Below are 24,781 nucleotides of genomic sequence, written 5' to 3'. Positions count from 1 at the left end.
GTTCACACGTCACTTCCTCAAGGAAGCCTCTGATCCTCCCCCCAGGAGGGTCAGATTCCATTCTCCTGTACCCTGCACTTCTCCCCCATAGAGAGCACTGATCACAACTGTATGCTCCACCAGGGCAGGGAACAAGTCTAGCTTATTCAGGGCTCTAAGCCAATCACTAAGAGCAGAGTACACAATAGGCACTCAGTAAATATTTGTCGAATGAAGTTCAGCATTTATTAAGCACCAAGTACCTCACTTCGTTAACTCCTCACAGTAACCCTTTTAGGTATTCTTATCTCCATTAACAGATGAGGAAAGTGACACTAGAAAAGTAACATGCCCCAGGTCACATAGTCAACGAATGGCACAGCCAGAACTTGACCCACGTCACTTTGATGCCAAAGCCAGTGTCCTTTTTTCTTTTATTTCTCTCATTGCATGCTATTATCCCACTGAAAAGCCAGTGTTCTAAGCATGGCACTACGTGATGTACCACAGAAAAGCCGGCAGAGGGTCTGATCAGAATGTAGCTTTGTACTTATAATGCACATTCGTAGTGTGCCTTCGTACTTTTCCCCAGTCACAGGCTCTGCTTTCATTTGGAGGATACACAACTCTCCTTGTCTCAGTCCACATGGTCCGGGTGAGCTCAGCCCTAGGGATGAAGCACTGTGCCAATCAGCATGACCCATCCCATTGAAATATGATGATTGATTCAGGGGTGGGCTTGTGACCTAATATTGTCAATAAGAGCCAATTGAGACTCAATCTAGAACTTTGGTTGGAGTCTTTGCAAAAGTGGACTTGATCTTTCCAACTGGCCATAGGCCCGGGAAGCATGAAGATTGGCATTACTTCAGAGACTCACCACCTGAAACAGAGAGGAGGGCGGATGTGACCCTAGACACTGTCTGGCCCCTGATAACATTATCTGAGCCTTGCTCAAGCTGTGCCTGAGGTTTTCTGCCCATATACTTTTCACTAATTTGAGTCAGTGGAGTCCTTTTTCTGCATAAGCCTTTTTGGATTGGGAGTTCTGTCACCTGCAGTCAAGGGAATCTAACCAACACAGGACCTGAAAGACACTGGACATGTTTTGACTCTTTTCTGTTTCCATTTTGCACAGGCTTAAGTCACTTCCTTAGGCTCTTTGAATGATCATAAATGTGTGTTTTCTGGGCCTGGGAAAGAAAGCAGTGAGAAGGTAGTACGGCAGCAGTGCTTGTCAAAACAGGTGTTGTGTTTTTAGGAATCGTGGCTCTAGGACTTGCTCAGTAACTTGTGGAATGTAAGAAATTACACTTATTTTTCTGCACCTATAAAGAGTGAGGATAATATTTGCTACACTGGGGCTTCCCTGGTGGTCCAGTGGCTAAGACTCCACGCTCCCAATGCAGGGGGCCCAGGCTTGATCCCTGATCAGGGAACTAGATCCTGCATGCCTCAACTAAGATCCCACGTGCCGAAACTAAGATCCCACGTGCCGAAACTAAGACCCGGGGCAGCCAAATAAATAAATATTAAAAAAAAAAAATTGCTACCCTATTTAAACAAGAGGGAGTTGATAAGAATGTGCCTAGCACTTTGTACTTTGGTATGACTCACCTTCCAATGTGGCAGTAACACTTCACCATGTCAACCTGTGGCTTTTCATATTTCTCAATCCCTAGACTGACCTAACCAGTAGTGTGGTGGGTAAATAAGGAGGCTCCTACTTTTGGGAGACCATAGAGGGAGGATATTCATGTTCCATAGCTCAGGAGGCCATAGATGCATGTCCTAACCTCACTGTAACATTAACTGTTTTCATGCTCAAGAGAGAATAGTAAGCTTTCTTTCTGCTCTATGGATTTCACAAATGCTGCGGAGCAACTAAGCCCATGCGCCTCAACTACTGAGCCCTCGTGCCGCAACTGCTGACGTCCACGCACCTAGAGCCTATGCTCCGCAACAAGAGAAGCCACCACAATGAGAAGCCTGCGCACTGCAATGAAGAGTAGCCCCTGCTCGCCGCAACTAGAGAAAGCCCACGCGCAGCAATAAAGACCCAACGCAGCCGAATAATACATAAATAAATAAATAAAATCTGCTAGCTGTGTTTACAGTTACCTGGCCATAGAAGGAAAAATCTGTATGTTCAAATAGCTTAATTTTCCACAGTGAAGGAAAGCCCTCCCAGAGACACTAAGAAAAATGAAACCAAGCCAGCAAAGATATAAACCATTAATTTTATTTCCATTCCTAAAATGTATGTGAATTTATTGATTGATTTGATATTTAAAGTAGTCTCTGCAAAATCATCTCAGAAAATATTCTAAATTTATTAAAATGCATACAAGCTATTGCTGAAAATTCTAAGTCCTCTTATTGACCAACTTGTTTTCAAAGCACTTGTGATGATTTCCCAAGGTTTCCATGGTTACAGGGAACAAATAAATCATCTTGAGAACAGAGTGGAAATTTGATCGGAATAATCCGAACAGTATTTATCTACCTCTTTACAGACTCACAGCTTGCTATTTTGAGGCGGCTCTTACAAAGCGTAACTAATCATTCAAGGTTTCTCTAATTACAGTGGGCCTTTTCTTTGCCTGCAATTTACTACATTCAGCAAAGTATACGTTAGATAATAAGGAAAATGAACCCAAGAACTCTAACTGCTTCATATAATTTTATGGATATACTGAAGTGTCAAGTACAATCTTCATCTTACGAATTGAAGACTGGAATGCAGGGAAACAAACTCTGGTGGAATACCAGAATAAAAAACATAACAAAGCTGGTCAGAACTAGGTATGGCATCCTGGTACATTAATTTTGAAAGCCAGCCCAGTGATACTAAGGACAACAAATAGACTCAGATTTCTTTTAAAAAAAAAACCTGTGCTGTTTAGTTTTAGAGTTTTCAACTAGTTAGTATTTCTTTATTTAGTTTGTGAATTATTAAGATTTTTTTGGGACTTCCCTGGTGGCTCAGCGGTTAAGAATCTGCCTGCCAATGCAGGGGATATGGATTCAAGCCCTGGTCCAGGAAGATCCCACATGCCGCGGAGCAACTAAGCCCTTGCACCACAACTACTGAGCCTGTGCTCTAGAGCCTGTGAGCCACAACTACTGAAGCCCGTGCACTTAGAGCTGTTGCTCCGCAACAAGAGAAGCCACCACAATGAGAAGACCGCGTGCTGCAACTAGAGAAAACCCACGCATAGCAACGAAGACCCAATGCAGCCAAAGATAAATAAATAAATGAATTAATTTAAAATAAAAAGATCTTTTCACATCTCCCTCTTCAAAGTCTTCTTTTGAGTGATTTAACTGCTAATTAGCATCAACCTATCAAAGAGAGGGTAAAATTAAAATCTGTTGGGTAATAATTTAAATAAGAGAAAAAATTTGATGTTACTGAATAAAGTCAGGTTTGAGGATAATGGTGGACTTCAATTATGAAAGCCCATTGTTTCCTTTGAGGGAGAGTTCAAAGCTGTTTTATTTTGTTTTTGTTTCTTTGGGAGACAATAGAAAATAGCTAAATAGGTTATAACATAAACTTTTAGTGATGAAATTCAAATTTACCTAAAAAAGGGGGTTCCCTTATCCCAATTAGTTTTTTTTTTGTGTGTGTGTGTGGTTGTGTTGCGTCTTCATTGCTGTGTGCGGGCCCTCTCTAGCTGTGGTGAGCAGGGGCCACTCTTTGCTGTGGAGCATGGGCTCTAGGTACGTGGGCCTCAGCAGTTGTATCACGTGGCCTCAGTAGTTGTGGCTTGTGGGCTCCAGAGCACAGGCTCAACAGCCATGGCACATGGGCTTAGTTGCCCCACGGCATGCGGGATCCTCCAGACCAGGGATCGAACCTGTGTTTCCCACATTGGCAGGCAGACTCTCAACCATTGCACCACAAGGGAAGTGACCCAATTAGTGTTTTAAGTGTAAAACCCAAACCTTAAATCATTCGAGCCCTTCAGGTCTCAACTTCTATTTCACAGCATATCCGTAGATGTGAGGGCGCAGGAGCTCCCAGGACAGGGGGGCCTGTAAGTGCTGCAGCTTCAGCTTGGAGAAGCGGGCCCACTCCAGGGCCTTCCAGCTCTCTCTGGTCAGGTTGCACCCATCAAACAGAAGGTACCAGACAGGATTCAGGACCTGTTGCCAGAAGTAATTCCAGGTTGAAGGCTTAGCTGCTACATGCTCCATGAAATAAAAAGCTCCTCCCTGAGAAAGAAAAGAAAAGGAAAAAAAAACACATCAAGGATTTTAGTTTGGGGAAAAAAAATTTATAAGATGATTTTTTAAAAAAAATTATTTATTTATTTATTTTTGGCTGCATTGGGTCTTCGTTGCTGTGCACGGGCTTCCTCTAGTTGAGGCGAGTGGGGGCTACTCTTCATTGCAGTGCATGGGCTTCTCATTGCGGTGGCTTCTCTTGTTGTGGAGCGCGGGCTCTAGGCACGCGGGCTTCAATAGTTGTGGCTTGCGGGCTTTAGAGCGCAGGCTCAGTAGTGGTGGCGCACGGGCTTACTTGCTCTGAGGCATGTGGGATCTTCCCAGCCCAGGGCTCAAACCCGTGTCCCCTGCATTGGCAGGCGGATTCTTAACCACTGGGCCACCAGGGAAGTCCTATAAGATGATTAAATGTCAGATTTCAGTGGCCCCAAAGGCCAACTTCATGAGAAGACATGGAGAAATTCAGACTTACTACGATACTATTCTGGTTAATAGTGTCATCTTCTATCAGATTTTATACAGAGTCGCCAATCTATATTTTCTGTTCATAAAGGTAATACATAATAATAGTTAGAATTTAAAGCAGTTACTGCACGCAAGATGCTGTCTGTAAGGCCTACCACATGTTAACTCAATCCTCACAATATACTTATTTGGTAAGTATTATTATTATCATTCCTATGTTCTACAGAGGAGGAAACAGAGTCACATAGAAAATAAACAACTTGCCCAAGGTCATACAGCTTACAAATGTTAGAATCAGGTTTTCACCTTGGGTGGTCTGGCTCCAGAGGCTGGCAATAATGTCTCACCAATATTATTTTAGAAAATTCAGAAAATACAGAAAAGTTTAAAAAGAAAAATAGTCAACCATCTTTCATCACCTCGAGACAACTACTGCTAAGATTTCGTGGAAGATGGTGGAGTAGAAGGACATGCGCTCATTCCTTATTGTGAGAGCACTGGAATCACAACTAACTGCTGAACAATCATCGACAGGAAGGCACTGGAATGCACCAAAAAAGATACCTCACATCCAAAGACAAAGGAGAAGCTGCAGTGAGATGGTAGGAGGGGCGCAATCACAATAAAACCAAATCCCATAACCACTGGGTGGGTGACTCACAAACTGGAGAACTGTTATACCACAGAAGTCCACCCACTGGAGTAAAGGGTCTGAGCCCCACGTCAGGCTTCCCAGCCTGGGGTGTCCGGCAACAGGAGGAGAAATTTCCAGAGAATCAGACTTTGAAGACTAGTGGGATTTGATTGCAGAACTTCGACAGGACTGGGGGAAACAGACTACACTCTTGGAGGGCACACACAAAGTAGTGTGCACATCAGGACCCAGGGGGAAGGAGCAGTGACCCCATAGGAGACTGAACCAGACCTACCTGCTAGTGTTGGAGGGTCTCCTGCAGAGGCGGGGGGTGGCTGTGGCTCACCACGGGGGACAAGGACACTGGCAGCAGAAGTTCTGGGAAGTACTACTTGGCATGAGCCCTCCCACAGTCTGCCATTTGCCCCACCAAAGAGCCTGTAGCCTCCAGTGCTGGGTTGCCTTGGGGCAAACAACCAACAGGGAGGGAACTCAGCCCCACCCATCAGCAGACAAGTGGATTAAAGTTTTACTGAGCTCTGCCAACCAGAGCAACAACCAGCTCTACCCACCACCAGTCCCTCCCATCAGGAAGCTTGCACAAACCTCTTAGATAGCCTCATCACCAGAGGGCAGACAGCAGAAGCAAGAAGAACTACAACCTGCAGCCTGTGGAACAAAAACCACATTCAAAGAAAGATAGACAAGATGAAAAGGCAGAGGGCTATGTCCCAGATGAAGGAACAAGATAAAAACCCAGAAAAACAACTAAGTGAAGTAGAGATAGGCAACCTTCCAGAAAAAGAATTCAGAATAATGATAGTGAGGACGATCCAGCACCTTGGAAAAATAATGGAGGCAAAGATCGAGAAGATGCAAGAAATGTTTAACAAAGACCTAGAAGAATTAAAGAACAAACACCTAGAAGAATTAAAGACAAACAAACAGACATGAACTATACAATAACTGAAATGAAAAATACACTAAAGGAATCAATAGCAGAATAACTGAGGGAGAAGAATGGATAAATGACATGGAAGACAGAATGGTGGAATTCACTGCCACAGAACAGATTAAAGAAAAAAGAATGAAAAGAAATGAAGACAGCCAAAGAGACCTCTGGGACAACATTAAACGCACCAACATTCGCATTACAGGGATCCCAGAAGAAGAGAGAAAGAAAGGACCCGAGAAAATATTTGAAGAGATTATAGTCGAAAACTTCCCTAACATGGGAAAAGAAATAGCAGCCAAAGTACAGGAAGTGCAGAGAGTCCCAGGCAGGATAAACCCAAGGAGAAACACGCCAAGAAACATAGTAATAAAACTGACAAGAATTAAAGACAAAGAAAAATTATTAAAAGCAACAGGGCTTCCCTGGTGGCGCAGTGGTTGAGAGTCCACCTGCCGATGCAGGGGACGCGGGTTCGTGCCCCGGTCCGGGAAGATCCCACGTGCCGCGGAGCGGCTGGGCTTGTGAGCCATGGCCGCTGAGCCTGCGCGTCCGGAGCCTGTGCTCCGCAACGGGAGAAGCCACAGCGGTGAGGGGCCCGTGTACCGCAAAAAAAAAATAAATAAATAAAGATCAGAGCAGAAATAAATGAAATAGAAACAAAGAAAACAATAGCAAAGATCAATACAACTAAAAGCTGGTTCTTTGAGAAGATAAACAAAATTGATAAACCTTTAGCCAGACTCATCAAGAAAAAGAGGGAGAGGACTCAAATCAATAAAATTAGAAATGAAAAAGGAGAAGTTACAACAGACACTGCAGAAATACAAAGCATCCTAAGAGACTACTACAAGCAACTCTATGCCAATAAAATGGACAACCTGGAAGAAATGGACAAATTCTTACAAAGGTGTAACCCTCCAAGACTGAACCAGGAAGAAATAGAAAGTATGAACAGACCAATCACAAGTAATGAAATTGAAATTGTGATTAAAAATCTTCCAAAAAACAAAAGTCCAGGACCAGATGGCTTCACAGGTGAATTCTATCAAATATTTAGAGAAGAGCTAACACCTACCCTTCTCAAACTCTTCCAAAATACAGCAGAGGGAGGAACACTCCCAAACTCATTCTATGAGGCCACAAGCACCCTGATACCAAAACCAGACCAAGATACTACAAAAAGAGAAAATTACAGACCAATATCACTGATGAATATAGATGCAAAAATCCTCAACAAAATACTAGCAAACAGAATCCAACAACACATTAAAAGGATCATACACCATGATCAAGTGGGATTTATCCCAGGGATGCATGGATTCTTCAATATACGCAAATCAATAAATGTGACACACCATATTAACAAATTGAAGAATGAAAACCATATGATCAAGTAAATAGATGCAGAAAAAGCTTTTGACAAAATTCAACACCTACTTATTATAGAAACTCTCCAGAAAGTGGGCATAGAGGGAACCTACCTCAACATAATAGAGGCCATATACAACAAACCTACAGCAAACATCATTCTCAATGGTGAAAAACTGAAAGCATTTCCACTAAGATCAGGAAAAAGACAAGGCTGCCCACTTTCACCACTATTATTCAACATGGTTTTGAAAGTTTTAGCCACAGCAATCAGAGAAGAAAGAGAAACAAAAAGAATCCAAATCAGAAAAGAAGAAGTAGAACTGTCACTGTTTGCAGATGACATGATACTATACATACAGATCCTAAAGATGCTACCAGAAAACTACTAGAGCTAATCAATGAATTTGGTAAAGTAGCAGGATACAAAATTAATGCACAGAAATCTCTTGCATTCCTATACACTAATGATGAAAAATCTGAAAGAGAAATTAAGGAAACACTCCCATTTACCGTTGCAACAAAAAGAATAAAATACCTAGGAATAAGCTACCTAAGAAGACAAAAGACCTGTATGCAGAAAACTATAAGACACTGATGAAAGAAATTAAAGATGATACAAATAGATGGAAAGATATACCATGTTCTTGGACTGCAAGAATCAACATTGTGAAAATGACTATACTACCCAAAGCAATCTACAGATTTAATGCAATCCCTATCAAACTACCACTGGCATTTTTCACAGAACTAGAACAAAAAAATCTTAAAATTTGTATGCAGACACAAAAGACCCTGAATAGCCAAAGCAATCTTGAGGGAAAAAAATGGAGCTGGAGGAATCAGACTCCCTGACTTCAGACTATACTACAAAGCTGCAGTAATCAGGACAATATGGTACTGGCACAAAAACAGAAATATAGATCAATGGACAGAATAGAAAGCTCAGAGAGAAGCCCACACACCTATGGTCAACTAATCTATGACAAAGGAGGCAAGAATATACAATGGAGAAAAGACAGTCTCTTCAGTAAGTGGTGCTGGGAAGACTGGGCAGCCACACATAAAAGAATTAAATTAGAACACTCCCGAATACAATGCACAAAAATAAACTCAAAAAGGATTAAAGCCCTAAATGTAAGACCATACACTATCAAACTCTTAGAGGAAAAGGTAGGAAGAACACTCTTTGACATAAATCACAGCAAGATCTTTTTTGACCCACCTCCTAAGAGTAATGGAAATAAAAACAAAAATAAACAAATGGGACCTAATGAAACTTAAAAGCTTTTGCACAGCAAAGGAAACTATAAACAAGACGAAAAGACAATCCTCAGAATGGGAGAACATATTTGCAAATGAATCAACAGACAAAGGATTAATCTCCAAAATATATAAACAGCACATGCAGCTCAATATTAAAAACACAAACAACCCAATCAAAAAATGGGCAGAAGACCTAAATAGACATTTCTCCAAAGACAACATACAGATGGCCAAGAGGCACATGAAAAGCTGCTCAACATCACTAATCATTTGAGAAATGCAAATCAAAACTACAATGAGGTATCATCTCACACTGGTTAGAATGGGCATCATCAGAAAAATCTACAAACAAAAAATGCTGGAGATGGTATGGAGAAAAGGGAACCCTCTTGCACTGTTGGTGGGAATGTAAATTGATACAGCCACTATGGAGAACAGTATGGAGGGTCCTTAAAAAGCTAAAAATAGAATTACCATATGACCTAGCAGTTCCACTACTGGGCATATATCCAGAGAAAACCATAATTCAAAAAGACACATGCACCCCAATGTTCATTGCAGTACTGTTTACAATAGCCAGGTCATGGAAGCAACCTAAATGCCCATCGACAGACAAATGGATAAAGAAGATGTGGTTCATATATACAATGGAATATTACCCAGCCATAGAAAGGAATAAAATTGGGTTATTTGTGGAGATGTGGATGGAGCTAGAGACTGTCATACAGAATGAAGTAAGTCAGAAAGAGAAAAAAACAAATATTGTATATTAACGCATATATGTGGAATCTAGAAAAGTGATACAGATGAACCAGTTTGCAAGGCAGAAATAGACACAGATGTAGAGAACAAACGTATGGACACCAAGGGGCGAAAGCGGGGGTGGGGGTGGTGGGATGAACTGGGAGATTGGGATTGACATATATATACTAGTATGTATAAAACAGATATCTAATAAGAACCTGCTGTATAAAAAAATAAAAATAAAAAAACAAATGTTTTGTGTATACTTTTATATGAAAATGTATTTTTTGGTAAAACTAGGATTGGAATATACATTCTGTTTTATAATCTGTTTTATTTTATTTACGTATTTGAGTATTATTCTAAAAGATGGTTTAAAAAAACCTTTAGGGCTTCCCTGGTGACGCAGCGGTTGAGAGTCCGTCTGCCGATGCCGGGGACAAAGGTTCGTGCCCCGGTCCGGGAAGATCCCACATGCCGCGGAGCGGCTGGGCCCGTGAGCCATGGCCACTGAGCCTGCGCGTCCGGAGCCTGTGCTCCGCAACGGGAGAGGCCACAACAGTGAGAGACCCGCGTACCGAAAAAATAAATAAATAAAGGCTATTATTGTTAAAAAAATAAATAAAAAATAAATAAAAAATAAAAAAACCTTTATGCAATATTTCACACCACTGAAGTTACCATCTCTTATTTAACCATTCTCATTTAGGCTATTTCCAATTTTACATTGTTATAAATACTGTTACAGTGAACATCCTTATCCATAAGTCTTTGTTACCATCTAAAGTTATTTCCAAATAAATAACTTGCTAAAAAGTTGAATTGCTGAATCAAAAGTCTGCCTTTTTAAAGCTTTTGGTACAGGTTGTCAAATTGCGCTTTGGAAAAGTTGTAGCAGTTTTCATTCCTACCAGCAATAGATGTGAATGTGAATGCCCATTTCCAATAAACTCTCATCAGTACTTTTTTCTCCTATATCTTTGTCAATTTGATGTGTAATATGGTATTTTTGATAACATGCATAGCTTTAATATTCATAATTGTAACATCTTTTACTAAACCTTATTAATTATTTGGATTTCTTATTTTCTGATTTGTCTGTTAATGTCCATTATCAGTTTTATTCTTTTTTTCTTTTTTCTTTTATTTATTTATTTGGTTCTGCTGGGTCTTTGTTGTGGCAGGTGGGCTCCTTAGTTATGGCTCACCGGCTCCTTAACTGTGGCATGCTCACTCTTAGTTGCGGCATACATGTGGGATCTAGTTCCCTGACCAGGGATCGAACCTGTGCCCCCTGCGTTGCAAGTCTTAACCACTGTGCCACAGGGGAAGGCCCCACTGTCGGTTTTCTAATAGGCCGTTGGTTTTTTTCTTATTGATTAGTAAGGGCTTTTAGTATAATTAGACTACATATACTACAGATGTTTTCCCTTGTTTGTTGTTTGCCTTTTAATTACATTTTTTTAAACTTCCCCTTCTTTTATTTAAAGAAAAATCTTTAAATTCATCTGAGTATTGTTCTTAGGCTCTGCTTTGCAAACCTGTGGGCGTCTGAATCCATACCTAGTACTGCCTGAGCCTAAATAACCATGTCTTATACTTTTTTTTCTTTTAGTTCATTAGTTCATGTCTTTTATTAACCAATATACAATAACCTGTCTTCTGGTTTGTTGAAACAATAGGTCAGACAACATTTGCCACTATAGTGTGTGTCAAAGTGGCTGGCCATAAAAACTCCACACCACATTTATCTGAAGGGCACTCCTGATGAAGGTGACTGCTTTTGCCATTCTGATCCACCTTACAGTATTTCAGGACAGCCAGCTTAACCTTCTTTCTCTCTCTCTCTCTCTCTCTCTTTTTTTCTTTTGGCCGTGTGGCTTGTGGGATCTTAGTTTCCCAACCAGGGATCGAACCCGGGCCCTCCGCAGTGAGAGTGCAGAGTCCTAACCACTGGACCACCAGGAAATTCCCAACCCTCTTTCTCTTACGCTTTTTCTTCTTGGGAGTGGTGTGAGACTTCTTCTTTTTCTTAGTACCAGCACGAAGTCTCAACAGAAGATGGAGAGTGGACTCCTTTTGAATGTTGTAGTCAGACAAAGTACGTCCATCTTCCAGTTTCTTGCCAGCAAAGATCAGTCTTTGCTGGTCAGAAGGAATTACTTCCTTATCTTGGATCTTGGCCTTTACATTTTCTGTTGTGTCCGAGGGTTCGACCTCGAGAGTGATGTTCTTCCCTGTCAGGATCTTCACAAAAATCTGCATCCTGGTGGCGGACCAAAAAGCCTATGTCTTATACTTTTGTACCATTGTCACAGGATGTAAATGATAGGATTTATTTTATTAAAATACTGAATCATCTAAAAGTGTTACAAAATTCATGGTTATATTTTGTCATTAGGTATTTTATTTGGTCTGGATGCTGTGTGTAAATTACTGTCATATAGGAGTTAGTAACTGCTGCTTTCATCTAGGACGGTCCTATACATATAGGTCAAGTCTGGACACAGTAGAGGCTACACATTATTAAGAAGTCTTCAGAAGTTTTCTGCTTATCTACCTCTGCGGTGAAGGGGGAAAGGGACCAATGATTACCTCCCAAACCCAGGGTGACTGTCTCACTCTCCTTAGCCTCTTCTAGCTTCCCTAGTGTTGGCCATCCCAGGCAGAGTTTAGAGATGGAGTTCCTCCAAATCTGTGGGTAAGTGTAAGACCTGTGTTCAGGAATGGAAAACTTGAAATTTCCTGATTGAAATATTTTTTTCCATAGGAGAGGACAGGAGAGAAGAGGTGATCCAGGCCTGGGGAGGTTGCTGATGCCCTCTGGGTTACACAGGTTAAAGCTAGAGATGCCTGTTATCCGTTCAGGTGACTGTCAAGTAGACAGCTGGATATGAAGATCTGGGGTTAGAAGAGAGATCTGAGCTTGATACTTAGATTTGGAAGCCATTTGTGTATGCATGGTAATTGAAAACATTGGGGGTACATGAGATTGCACAGGGGGTGTATATAAGTGAAATGAGAGCTAAAAAAGAAACTGCAGCGTTTAGGGGATAGGCAGAGGAAGAAAAGCCAGCAAAAGTGGTAGAAATGTTGAAGTCAGATAAAAAGCCCCAGTGACAAGCACTGTGGTACAGCGATAAGAATATTTGCATTAAAGTCAGACATAGTGGCTGTGTAACTTGAGGCAAGTTTCTTAACTCCTCTGAGTCTGTTTCCCCAATCCAACATGAAGGCAATACCTGCTTTAAAGGACTGTTTCCTACATGAGAATGTAGGAAAGCTCCTGGTTTTGTTCAGCAGAGAATGGGTGCTTCCGAGGAGCTAAGTAAGACTACCAAGAATATGATCCCCTGAGGGCACTCTCAGTGCTTAAACTAGAGATGACCATTACTTGCTTTGTAGAGGTGTTGTGAGATTAGTAACACTGTAAGCAAAACATCTAACTGTGCTCAGTCTTAGGACACAAGAACCCAGGATTTGAGTATCAGAATCAGACTTTTTTCAGTTACTACTTTGACGTTGGCCTATCCTTGAGCCAAAGACAGAATTACAGTTGGCCCTCAGTATCCACAAGTTCTGCATCCTTGGATTCAACCAAATACAGATCAAAAATGTTTGGAAAAAATCCAGAAAGTTCCAAAAAAGCAAAACTTGAATTTGCCACATGCTGGCACCTGTTTACATAGCATTTACATTGTATTAGGTATTATAAGTAATCTAGAGATGATTTAAGGTATATGGGAGGATGTGCATGTGCATAAGTTATATGCAGATACTGCACCATTTTATATAAGGGACGTAAGCTTCTGCAGATTTTGGTATCTGTGGAGTGGACAGGGAGGGACGCTGAGGAAGTTGAGGGACGACTGTGTATTATTGCCTCTAAACACTATCTTCAAGTCCTTTTCTTCCTGAGGAACTTCCTCTGTTAGAAAATAAAACTGGGGATTACAGAACATCCATTTCCTCTAGTGTAGTAAATTCAAATGTTAAGATATCCATACTTGAGACTTCCCTGGTGGCACAGAGGTTAAGAATCTGCCTGACAATGCAGGGGACATGGGTTCGAGCCCTGGTCTGGGAAAATCCCACATGCCACGGAGCAACTAAGCCTGTGTGCCACAACTACTGAGCCTGTGCTCTAGAGCCTGTGAGCCACAACTACTGAGCCCGCGTGCCACAACTGCCAAAGCCCACGTGCCTAGAGTCTGTGCTCCACAACAAGAGAAGCCACCGCAATGAGAAGCCTTCATGCTGCAACTAGAGAAAGCCTGCACACAGCAACAAAGACCCAACGCAGCCAAAAATAAACAATAAATAAATTAATTTTTAAAAAGGTATCCATACTTTATGTTCACCTATGTTTAGAATAAAACTATTTTAAACTAGTTTTTAAGCAAACAATAAAGGTAATATGTGAAAATTACATATAGGTATAAAGAATTTCAAACTATACAGAGAGGTATAAAATGAAAAGTAATTCCTTCCCCTCATCCAATTCCCTTCCCAAGAGGTAACCACTGTTAATAGTTTCTTGTGTATCATTCCCATTAACATAAATACTTATATAGGTATATTCCCCCCCATAAATGGACTTATACTGTATACAATAATATTCTATGCTTTCATTGCTTTTTAATTTAACACTGTCTCTTGAGGAGATAGTTTTTCATATCAACATAGGTAACTCTTCCTTGTTCTTTTAACAGCTGCACAGAAATCCTTTATACGATGCGACAATTTACTTAACAGCCTACCTCCTATTGCTGGATGTTTAGGTTATTTCCAATTTGTAGTATTACAGATACTGTAATGAATATTTTCACATATGAATGAGTTTTTGCACATTTGTGCAGTATAGCTGTAGGATAAATTCCTATTGGATGAAGGAGGAAGTGTCCTTGAAAATTTGATATTATCAAATTGCCCTCCAAAGAGGGCACTTCCTCCACTTGGGGTAATCCAGTCCCCCAATCTCACCCCAACACCATATTGAACTTAAAAGTGTCTGACAGTGTAGTAGGTAAAAATAGTATCTTGCTTTAATTTCTTCTTAATTGTAATATAGTTGATTTATAATATTATATTAGTTTCAGGGGTACAACATAGTCATTCAGAATTTTTATAGATTATACTTCATTTAAAGTTATTACAAAATAATGGCTATATTTCCCTGTGCTGTAGAATATATCCTTGTTGCTTATTTATTTTATACATAGTAGTTTGTATCTCTTAATCCCACACCACTATCTTGCCCCTCCTCCCTTCCCTCTCCCCTCTGGTAACCACTAGTTTGTTCTCTATATTGTGAGTCTATTTCTGTTTGTTATATACATTCATTTGTTATATTTTTAAGATTCCACGTATAAGTGATATCTTGCTTTAACTTGTTCTTTTATTGTAAGACTAAACATTTATATCATATATTGGCTATTTTAATTTATATTTCTGTTCCTGTGCTTTGCCTTTCTCCTTTTTAAAAAACTGATTTAAGAATTCTATTGATCTTGATTTGTAATGTCTTTTTTTTTTTATTAAAAAATTTTTAAAATTAATTAATTTAGTTTAGGCTGCTCTGGGTCTTCGTAGCTGCACGCAGGTTTTCTCTAGCTGCTGTGAGTGGGGGCTACTCTTCGTTGTAGTGCAAGGGCTTCTCATTGCAGTGGCTTCTCTTGTTGCAGAGCATGGGCTCTAGGCACATGGGCTTCTGTAGTTGTGGCACACGGGCTCAGTAGTTGCGGCTTGCGGGCTCTAGAGCACAGGCTCAGTAGTTGTGGCACACGGGCTCAGTTGCTCCGTGGCATGTGGGATCTTCCCGGACGAGGGATCGAACCCGTGTCCTGCTTTGGCAGGCAGATTCTTAACCACTGGACCACCAGGTAAGTCCTGTAATGTCTTTTAATATGAAGTTAACGCATTATCTATCATCCTTGGCAAATATTTTTTACAAACTTTTTTGTACTTTAAGTTTTTTATAGTCCCTGTTTTATCTCTGCAGGAGTTCTAAAATTTTACATATTCATGTATTATCAATCTTTTCCTATATAGCTTCTTTTCCACCCTAAGATTTTTTTAAAAAATTCAGCAGTCAGGCTTCCCTGGTGGCTCAGTGGTTGAGAGTCCGCCTGCTGATGCGGGGGACACGGGTTCGTGCACCGGTCTGGGATGATCCCACATGCCACAGAGCGTCTGGGCCCGTGAGCCATGCCTGCTGAGCCTGTGTGTCCGGAGCCTGTGCTCCGCGACGCGAGAGGCCACAGCAGTGAGAGGCCCGCGTACCACAAAAAAAAAAAAAAAAAAAAAAATTTAGCAGCCTTCTCTAGTAGTTGTACTTTTTATGTTAGGGTGTTTGATCTACCTGAAATTGATAGGGCTGCCCTTGGTGATAGTGGTTACTACTAACCAGCCCTCACACCCTGTACTCACCGGCCTCAGCACTCTGCACACTTCCTGGAGGATCCGCTCCTGGTTCTTCACGGAGCACAGGACCAGTGTGCAGACCACCACATCCATGGAGTTGTCGGCCACCTGGTGCAGGTCCTCCCCGTCAGCCACCAGGAAGTGCTCAAACTGCAGGTGTCGGTTCTCAGCAATGCTCTTGATCAAGAACTTCTCAAAGTTGGGGTTGGGATCAATACAGGTCACCCGGCATCCAGGCGGGTAGAACTTGAAGTTGGGCCCTGTGCCGCAGCCCAGCTCCAGCAGGGAGAGCTTCCCGGAGGGGCCCGCGAACTCCTGTAGATTGCTGAAGAGCTCCTGCTTCTTGCTCGCCATCTGTTTGTTGTACATCACAGTGAACCTTGCCAAGAAGTAGGGGAGCGATTTTTTGCATATCCAGTTCCACAAGCCCAGAAAGTCCAGCAGGTACATGGGAAATGCCAGGATGCAGACAGCCAGACGGAGGGTAAAAATGGTAAGCGCCATCACTCAGAAGAGAAGAAAACAGATCAACAGTTAGAGGCCTGACTCCTTTAATTTCAGGAAGTAGGTTTCTGGCCACATTCCAGAGCCAATCAGCTGCAGAGGAAGGAACTAGTTGTGCTGGAAAGCCGCAGCTGAAGTAAAATCTCGGGCAAGAGGCCCATTTCACCCAGTTAATAGATGTTTGCCAAAAGTTGCCTCATAGCTTACTTTTCACAAAATAAAATGAGAAGGTTCTCAGCTTTTCCGTAGAAGGAAGGCTGATTACAGCTCATTATTACAAATCTATTCCTGCTTGGGGACTATTGCAAATTTCCTGCTGAAGTTTTAAATGCACAGCATACTTACAGCCTGTCTGGTTCTCCAGTGACCTCTGCTACAGAATCCGTGGGTGGAGCCTGGTTAAACCACACCAGAAAGCCACTGCCAAAGCCCATTTATTACGTGACCCCTCCTACTTCCCTTCCATCCCGCCCTCATTTTTTTTTAAACAAATTTTTTTTCTGCTGATTTTATTCTTTATTTTTTGCCTCTTGTGGATGCCTTTTTTTTTTTTTTGGCTGCATTGGGTCTTTGTTGCTGCGTGTGGGTTTCTCATTCCGGTGGCTTCTCTTGTTGCAGAGCATGGGCTCTAGGCGCGTGGGCTTCAGTAGTTGTGGCACACGGGCTCAGTAGTTGTTATAGCAGCCTATATTTTAAAAAGCATTTCCCTCACCCCTTTTTTTTCTTCAGTCTCTGTAGGCAGTATTTTAGTTTTCTCCTGGGGTGTTTACATTTCAAAGACATTCACAACTTCAAGGACAGAGAAAGAATGAAGTTTTTCTCCTAGGAGTTTTGGGGTGTATTTCTCTATTATCAGAAGTCTAGGGTGACTACTATTTAAATTTTTTCTTTGTATTAGGCGTTGGGCAACATGAGGCACTCTGTTTCGATCACCACAACATCCTCCCCTTTGCTCTCCTCACTTTCCCAGGGATTCTACCTCTTAGCATCCTAATCAGCCTTTCTCACAAGTACTTGGACCTTAATCTGCAGTAGCTTGTGCCCTCCTAGCTTTGCAAAATGGCACATGAAGGCCTCCAACTTATTATTCTGCTCTTCTAACTTGTCTTCCAGCCCCGAAGCTAGCAGAGTAGTGGACAACTGCATGTTCTTCTCTAACTTCAGCTCTTCTTCCAGCTGTCTAATAACTCAAGCTTCAGCCTCTATTTGGACATCAGTGGCCACAGAACTGCCCACAGTAGAGGACAGCCCACCACAGCGGCCACACTTCTTTGCCACAGTGTGCTCTGCTCAGTTCCTCAAACAAATTCATCAACACACCCGGCTTTTTCAGGGTGCCCCTATACTCACACATTGGTTCACAAGCATCTAACATACAGGCCACCCCTCCTGACATAGAGGGTGATGTCTAACTCAGCATATTATCCTCAAATGCCTCTTTCCCAGGGCTTGTTTCTTCAGTCTCCTGGCTGCCTTATCAGTTGTTAGTTCAGAACCTGGCTGCTGTACACACCGAGCAAGGAGAGACTGAAGAAAGAAGCAGACCACTCCAGATTGGTAGCTGGCAGGTTTAATAAGAAGGGAGCTTACTTATGAGGCTTGTCTTAGATGGCCACAAGATGAGTAGATCTCCACAACCACCACCAGCATCATAAAAGTTTGGATAGAGGCCTTAACTGGGATCTGTCACCTCCACAGTCCAGATGGTCTCAACACCTTACTCTCTCAAAGCTGTATCCTTGGAACAGCTCCCATTGTGGGAACAGTGGTAAGAATGGACATTTCAAGGACAGTTGAGGGAATGAGGAACCTCTGATTGCCTGGGTGCAGCCCATCTGTCAATCACTGTCCTCTTGATGACCTCCTCCAATATACTTTGTGTCCTTTTTTTTTTTGATCACACCCTGGGGCATGCAGGATAATAGTTCCCCCACCAGGGATCAAACTTGGCCCCCCCACACCCCCACAGGGGAAGCACGGAGTCTTAACCACTGGACAGCCAGGGAAGTCCAGTTTGTGTCCTTTTTTTAGTCAGTTTATCTAGAGGTTTTTCACTTGTATTGATCTTTTCATAAAACTAGCTTTTAAGTTTTGTTAATTTTTCTCTAGTGTTTGTTTTCTATTTCATTATTTCTGGACTTTATTATGTTTTTTTCTACTTACATTGAATTTAATTTGATCATCTTTCACTTCTGAGGTTGGAAGCCTTAGTAATTGATATAAGCCTCCTTGCCTCTTCTAATGTAAGTATTTGACGCTATAACTTTTTCTTATAGCACTGTTTTAGGTGGATACATGAAGTCTGATGTACTGTGTTTTCATTTTCATTCAATTTAAAATATTTTCTAATTTTCCTTGTGATTTTTTTCTTTGACCCCATGGATTATTTAGAAGTTGTTTAAATATTTGGGGCTTTCATAGATATCTACATATATTGATTTCGAATTTAATTTTGTCACAGAACATACTATGTGGGCTTCAATCTCTTGAAGTCTATTTAAATTTGCTTTATGGCCCAGAATATATTTTTTCTCAGAAAATGGTCCCTGTTTATTGAAAAGAATGTGTATTCTGAAGTTGGCAGGTGTAATGTTCTATAAATGTCAATTAAGTTAAGGTAGTTGAAAGTGTCATTCAGATCTTCTGTATTCTATTATTTAGTTGCTCTGTCAATTATAGTGAGAGATGTCTTACATCTACAATTATGATTGTGAATTTGTTTTTCCCTTTAGTTATTTCAGTTTTTGCTTCATGTATTTTGAGACTCCATTATTAGGCACAAATATATTTATAATAGTTGTAGCTGCCTGATATATTTCCTTTTTATCATTATGAAGTGTCCTTCTTTGTTTTTAGGGTTTATTTTTATTCTGAGGTCTATTTTTTCTGATATGTATTTAGCCACTCCTTATGCTTTCTAATGTTTCCTCTTTCCAACTTTATTTTTTATTGGAGTATAATTGCTTTACAATGTTGTGTTGGTTTCTGCTGTACAATGAAGTGAATCAGCTATATGTATACATATGTCCCCTCCCTCTTGGACCTCCCTCCCATCCCCACCCCATCCCACCCGTCTAGGTCATCACAGAGCACCGAGCTGAGCTTCCTGTGCTCTATAGCAGGTTCCCACTAGCTATCTGTTTTACACATGGTAGTGTATATGCGTCAATCCTAATCTCCCAATTCGTCCCACCCTCCCCTTCCCCCACTGTATCCACATGTTCATTCTCTACGTCTGTGTCTCTATTCCTGCCCTGGAAATAGGTTCATCTGTACCATTTTTCTAGATTCCACATATATGCGTTAGTATACGATATTTGTTTTTCTCTTCTGACTTACTTCACTCTGTATGACAGTCTCTGGGTCCATCCACATCTCTACAAATGACCCAATTTCGTTCCTTTTTATGGCTGAGTAATATTCCATTGTATATATGTACCACATCTTCTTTATCCATTCATCTGTCGATGGACACTTAGGTTGTTTCCATGTGCTGGCTATTGTAAATAGAGCTGCAATGAACATTGTGGTACATGTGTCCTTTTGAATTATGGTTTTCTCAGGGTATATGCCCAGTAGTGGGATTGCTGGGTCATATGGTTGTTCTATTTTAGTTTTTTGAGGAACCTCCATACTGTTCTCCATAGTGGCTTTATCAATTTACATTCCCACCAACAGTGCAAGAGGGTTCCCTTTTTTCCACACCCTCTCCAGCATTTATTGTTTGTAGATTGTTTGATGACGGCCATTCTGACCGGTGTGAGGTATTACCTCACTGTAGTTTTGTTTTGCATCTCTCTAATAATTAGTGACATTGAGCATCTTTACATGTGCCTCTTGTCCACCTGTATGTCTTCTTTGGAGAGATGTCTATTTAGGTCTTCCATCCAGTTTTTGATTGGGTTGTTTGTTTTTTTGATATTGAGCTCCATGAGCTGCTTGTATATTTTGGAGATTAATCCTTTGTCCATTGATTTGTTTGCAAATATTTTCTCCCATTCTGAGAGTTATCTTTTTGTCTTGTTTATGGTTTCCTTTGCTATGCAAAAGCTTAAGTTTAATTAGGTCCCATTTGTTTATTTTTGTTTTTATTTTCATTACTCTAGGAGATGGGTCAAAAAAGATCTTGCTGTGGTTTATGTCACAGAGTGTTTTCCCTATGTTTTCATTTAAGAGTTTTATAGTGTCTGATCTTACATTTAGGTCTTTAATATATTTTGAGTTTATTTTTGTGTATGGTGTTAGGGAGTGTTCTAATTTAATTCTTTAACATGTAGCCATCCAGTTTTCCCAGCACCATATATTGAAGAGGCTGTCCTTTCTCCATTGTATATTCTTGCCTCCTTTGTCATAGATTAGGTGACCATAGGTGTGTGGGTTTATCTCAGGGCTTTCTATCTTGTACCATTGATCTATATTTCTGTTTTTGTGCCAGTACCGTATTGTCTTGATTACTGTAGCTTTGTAGTATAGTTTGAAGTTGGGGCGCCTCATTCCTCCAGCTCCATTTTTCTTTCTCAAGATTGCTTTGGCTATTCGCGGTCTTTTGTGTTTCCATACAAATAGTAAAATTTTTTCTTCTGATTCTGTGAAGAATGTCAGTGGTAATTTTTTTTTTTTTTTTTTTTTGTGGTACGTGGGCCTCTCACTGTTGTGGCCTCTCCCATTGCGGAGCATAGGCTCTGGACGCACAGGCTCAGCAGCCATGGCTCACGGGCCCAGCCGCTCCATGGCACGTGGGGTCTTCCCAGACCGGGGTACGAACCTGTGTCCCCTGCATCGGCAGGCGGACCCTCAAACACTGTGCCACCAGGGAAGCCCGTCAGTGGTAATTTGATAGGGATTGCATTGAATCTGTAGATTGCTTTGGGTAGTATAGTCATTGTCAAAATGTCAATTCTTCCAATCCAAGAACATGGTATATTTCTCCATCTGTTTGTGTCATCTTTGATTTCTTTCATCAGTATTTTATAGTTTTGAGTACAGGTCCTTTGCCTCCTTAGGTAGGTTTATACCTATGTATTTTATTCTTTTTGTTGCAATAGTAAATGAGATTTTTTTCCTTAATTTCTCTTTCTGATCTTTCATTGTTATAGGAATGCAAGAGATTTCTGTGCATTAATTTTGTATTCTTTACCAAATTCATTGATTAGATCTAGTAGTTTTCTGGTGGCATTTTTAGGATTTTCTGTGTATAGCATCATGTCTGCAAACAGTGACAGTTTTACTTCTTTTCCAATTTGGATTCCTTTTATTTCTTTTTCTTCTCTGATTGCTGTGGCTAGGAGTTCCAAAACTATGTTGAATAATAGAGGCGAGAGTGGACATCCTTGTCTTGTTCCTGGTCTTTGTGGAAATGCTTTTAGTTTTTCACCATTGAGAATGATTTTTGCTGTAGGCTTGTCATCTATGGCCTCTATTATGTTGAGGTAGGTTCCCTCTATTTCCATTTTCTGGAGAGTTTTTATCATAAATGTGTGTTGAATTTTGTCAAAAGCTTTTTCTGCACCTATTGAGATGAACATATGGTTCTTATTCTTTAATTTGGTAAAATCGTGTATCACATTGATTGATTTGCAGATATTGAAGAATCCTTGCATTCCTGGGATAAGTCCCACTTGCAGGGTGTATGATCCTTTTAGTGTGTTGTTGATTCTATTTGCTAGTATTTTGTTGAGGATTTTTGCATCTATGTTCATCAGTGATATTGATCTGGAATTTTCTTTTTTTGTAGTATCTTTGTCTGGGTTTTGGTATCAGGGTGATGGTGGCCTTGTAGAATGAATTTGGGAGGGTCCTCCCTCTGCAACTTTTTGGAAGAGTTTGAAAAGGGATAGGTGTTAGCTCTCCTCTAAATGTTTGATAGAATTTGCCTGTGAAGCCATCGGGTCCTGGACTTTTGTTTGTTGGAAGATTTTACATTATAGTTTCAATTTCATTACTTGTGATTGGTCTGTTTATATTCTCTAATTCTTCCTGGTTCAGTCTTGGAAAATTGTACCTTTCCAAGAATTTGTCCACTTCTTCCAGGTTGTCCATTTTATTGGCATATAGTTGCTTGTAGTATTCTCCTGTGTTCCTTTGTATTTCTGTGGTGTCAGTTGTAATTTCTCCTTTTTCATTTCTAATTTTGTTGATTTGCGTCCTCTCCCTTTTTTTTCTTGATGAGTCCAGCTAAAGGTTTATCAATTTTGTTCATCTTCTCAAAGAACCAACTTTTAGTTTTACTGATCTTTGCTATTGTTTTCTTTGTTTCTGTTCCATTTATTTCTGCTCGGATCTTTATGATTTCTTTCCTTCTGCTAACTTTAGGTTTTGTTTGTTCTTCTTTCTCTAGTTCCTTTAGGTGTAAGGTTAGATTGTTTATTTGAGATTTTTCTTGTTTCTTGAGGTAGGATTGAATTGCTATAAACTTCCCTCTTAGAACTGCTTTTGCTGCATCCCATAGGTTTTGGGTCATCATGTTTTCATCGTCATTTCTTTCTTTGTATTTTTTAGTTTCCTCTTTGATTTCTTCATTGATCTCTTGGTTATTTAGCAGCACACTGTTTAGCCTCCATGTGTTTGTGTTTTTTACAGTTCTTTTCCTGTAATTGATTTGCAGTCTCATAGCGTTGTGGTCACAAAAGATGCTTGATATGATCAATTTTCTTAAATTTTTTGAGGCTTGATTTGTGACCCAAGATATGATCTTTCCTGGAAAATGTTCCATGTTTGCTTGAGACGAAAGTGTATTCTGCCCTTTCGGGTGGAATGTCCTGTAAATATCAATTAAATCTATCTGGTCTACTGTATCATTTAAAGCTGTGTTTCCTTATTCTGTCTGGATGATCTTTCCATTGGTGTAAGTAGGGCGTTAAAGTTCCCCACTATTATTGTTACCATTGATTTCCCCTTTTATGGCTGTTAGCTTTTCCCTTATGTATTGAGATGCTCCTATGTTGAGTGCGTAACTGTTTACAATTGTTATATCTTCTTCTTGGATTGATCCCTTAATCATTATGTAGTGTCCTTCCTTATCTCTTGTAACAGTCTATATTTTAAAGTCTATTTTATCTGATATGAGCATTGCTACTCCAGCTTTCTTTTTTTTTTTTTTTTTTTTTTTTTGCGGTACACAGGCCTCCCACTGTTGTGGCCTCACCCGTTGCAGAGCACAGGCTCCGGATGCGCAGGCTCAGTGGCCATGGCTCATGGGCCTAGCCGCTCAGCGGCATGTGGGATCTTCCCGGACTGGGGTACGAACCCGTGTCCCCTGCATCGGCAGGCAGACTCTCAACCACTGCGCCACCAGGGAAGCCCTCAGCTTTCTTTTGATTTCCATTTGCATGGGATATCTTTTTCCATCCCCTCGCTTTCAGTCTGTATTTGTCCCTAGGTCTGAAGTGGGTCTCTTGTAGACAGCATATATATGGGTCTTGTTTTTGTATCTATTCAGCCAGTCTGTGTCTTTTGGTTGGAGCATTTTATCCATTTACATTTAAGGTAATTATTGATATGTATGTTCCTATTACCATTTTCTTAATTGTTTAGGGTTTGTTTTTGTGGGTCTTTTTCTTCTCTTGTGTTTCCCACCTAGAGATGTTCCTTTAGCATTTGTTGTAAAGCTGATTTCTTGGTGCTGAATTCTCTTAGCTTTTGCTTGTCTGTAAAGCTTTTGATTTCTCTGTCAAATCTGAATGAGATCCCTGCTGGGTACAGTAATCTTGGTTGTAGGTTTTCCCTTTCATCACTTTAAATATATCCTGCCACTCCCTTCTGGCCTGGAGAGTTTCTGCTGAAAAATCAGCTTATAACCTTATGGGGCTTCCCTTGTATATTATTTTTTTGCTTTTCCCTTGCTGCTTTTAATATTTTTTCTTTGAATTTAATTTTTGTTAGTTTGATTAATATGTGTCTTGGTGTGTTTCTCCTAGGGTTTATCCTCTATAGGACTCTCTGCACTTCCTGGACTTGGGTGGCTATTTCCTTTCCTATGGTAGGGAAGTTTTCGACTATAATCTCTTTGAATATTTTCTCAGACCCTTTCTTTTTATCTTCTTCCTCTGGGACCCCTATAATTTGAATGTTGGTGTGTTTATTGTTGTCCCAGAGGTCTCTGAGACTGTCCTCAATTGTTTTCATTCTTTTTTCTTTATTCTGCTTCTTGGCAGTTTTTTCCACCATTCTATCTTCCAGCACACTTATTCGTTCTTCTGCCTCAATTATTT

At 40.6% G+C, this 24,781-nt stretch overlaps 2 protein-coding genes and 1 non-coding gene across 3 annotated transcripts; all 3 read right to left on the bottom strand.

Moving 5' to 3' along the window:
• Positions 1–2,200: 2,200 nt before the first annotated feature.
• TMT1A (thiol methyltransferase 1A) lies at positions 2,201–16,959 on the bottom strand. Its single transcript, XM_067009281.1, has 3 exons — positions 16,917–16,959; positions 16,074–16,573; positions 2,201–4,200 (listed from the first exon to the last, which is right to left on the bottom strand). Exons 2-3 carry the CDS (start codon positions 16,569–16,571, stop codon positions 3,964–3,966), a joined length of 735 nt encoding a protein of 244 aa, XP_066865382.1. The 5' UTR covers positions 16,572–16,573; positions 16,917–16,959; the 3' UTR covers positions 2,201–3,963.
• On the bottom strand, positions 11,286–11,909 carry LOC131767478 (ubiquitin-ribosomal protein eS31 fusion protein-like). Its single transcript, XM_067009283.1, has 2 exons — positions 11,622–11,909; positions 11,286–11,474 (listed from the first exon to the last, which is right to left on the bottom strand). Exons 1-2 carry the CDS (start codon positions 11,907–11,909, stop codon positions 11,328–11,330), a joined length of 435 nt encoding a protein of 144 aa, XP_066865384.1. The 3' UTR covers positions 11,286–11,327.
• Positions 11,540–11,612, bottom strand: TRNAE-CUC (transfer RNA glutamic acid (anticodon CUC)). Its single transcript has one exon. It is a non-coding gene; the product is annotated as a tRNA-Glu (tRNA).
• Positions 16,960–24,781: the final 7,822 nt, after the last annotated feature.

This window comes from Kogia breviceps, chromosome 12 (genome assembly GCF_026419965.1).
Source record: "Kogia breviceps isolate mKogBre1 chromosome 12, mKogBre1 haplotype 1, whole genome shotgun sequence".
Lineage (NCBI taxonomy): Eukaryota > Metazoa > Chordata > Mammalia > Artiodactyla > Physeteridae > Kogia > Kogia breviceps.
This window is presented reverse-complemented; position numbering and strand designations above follow the sequence as displayed.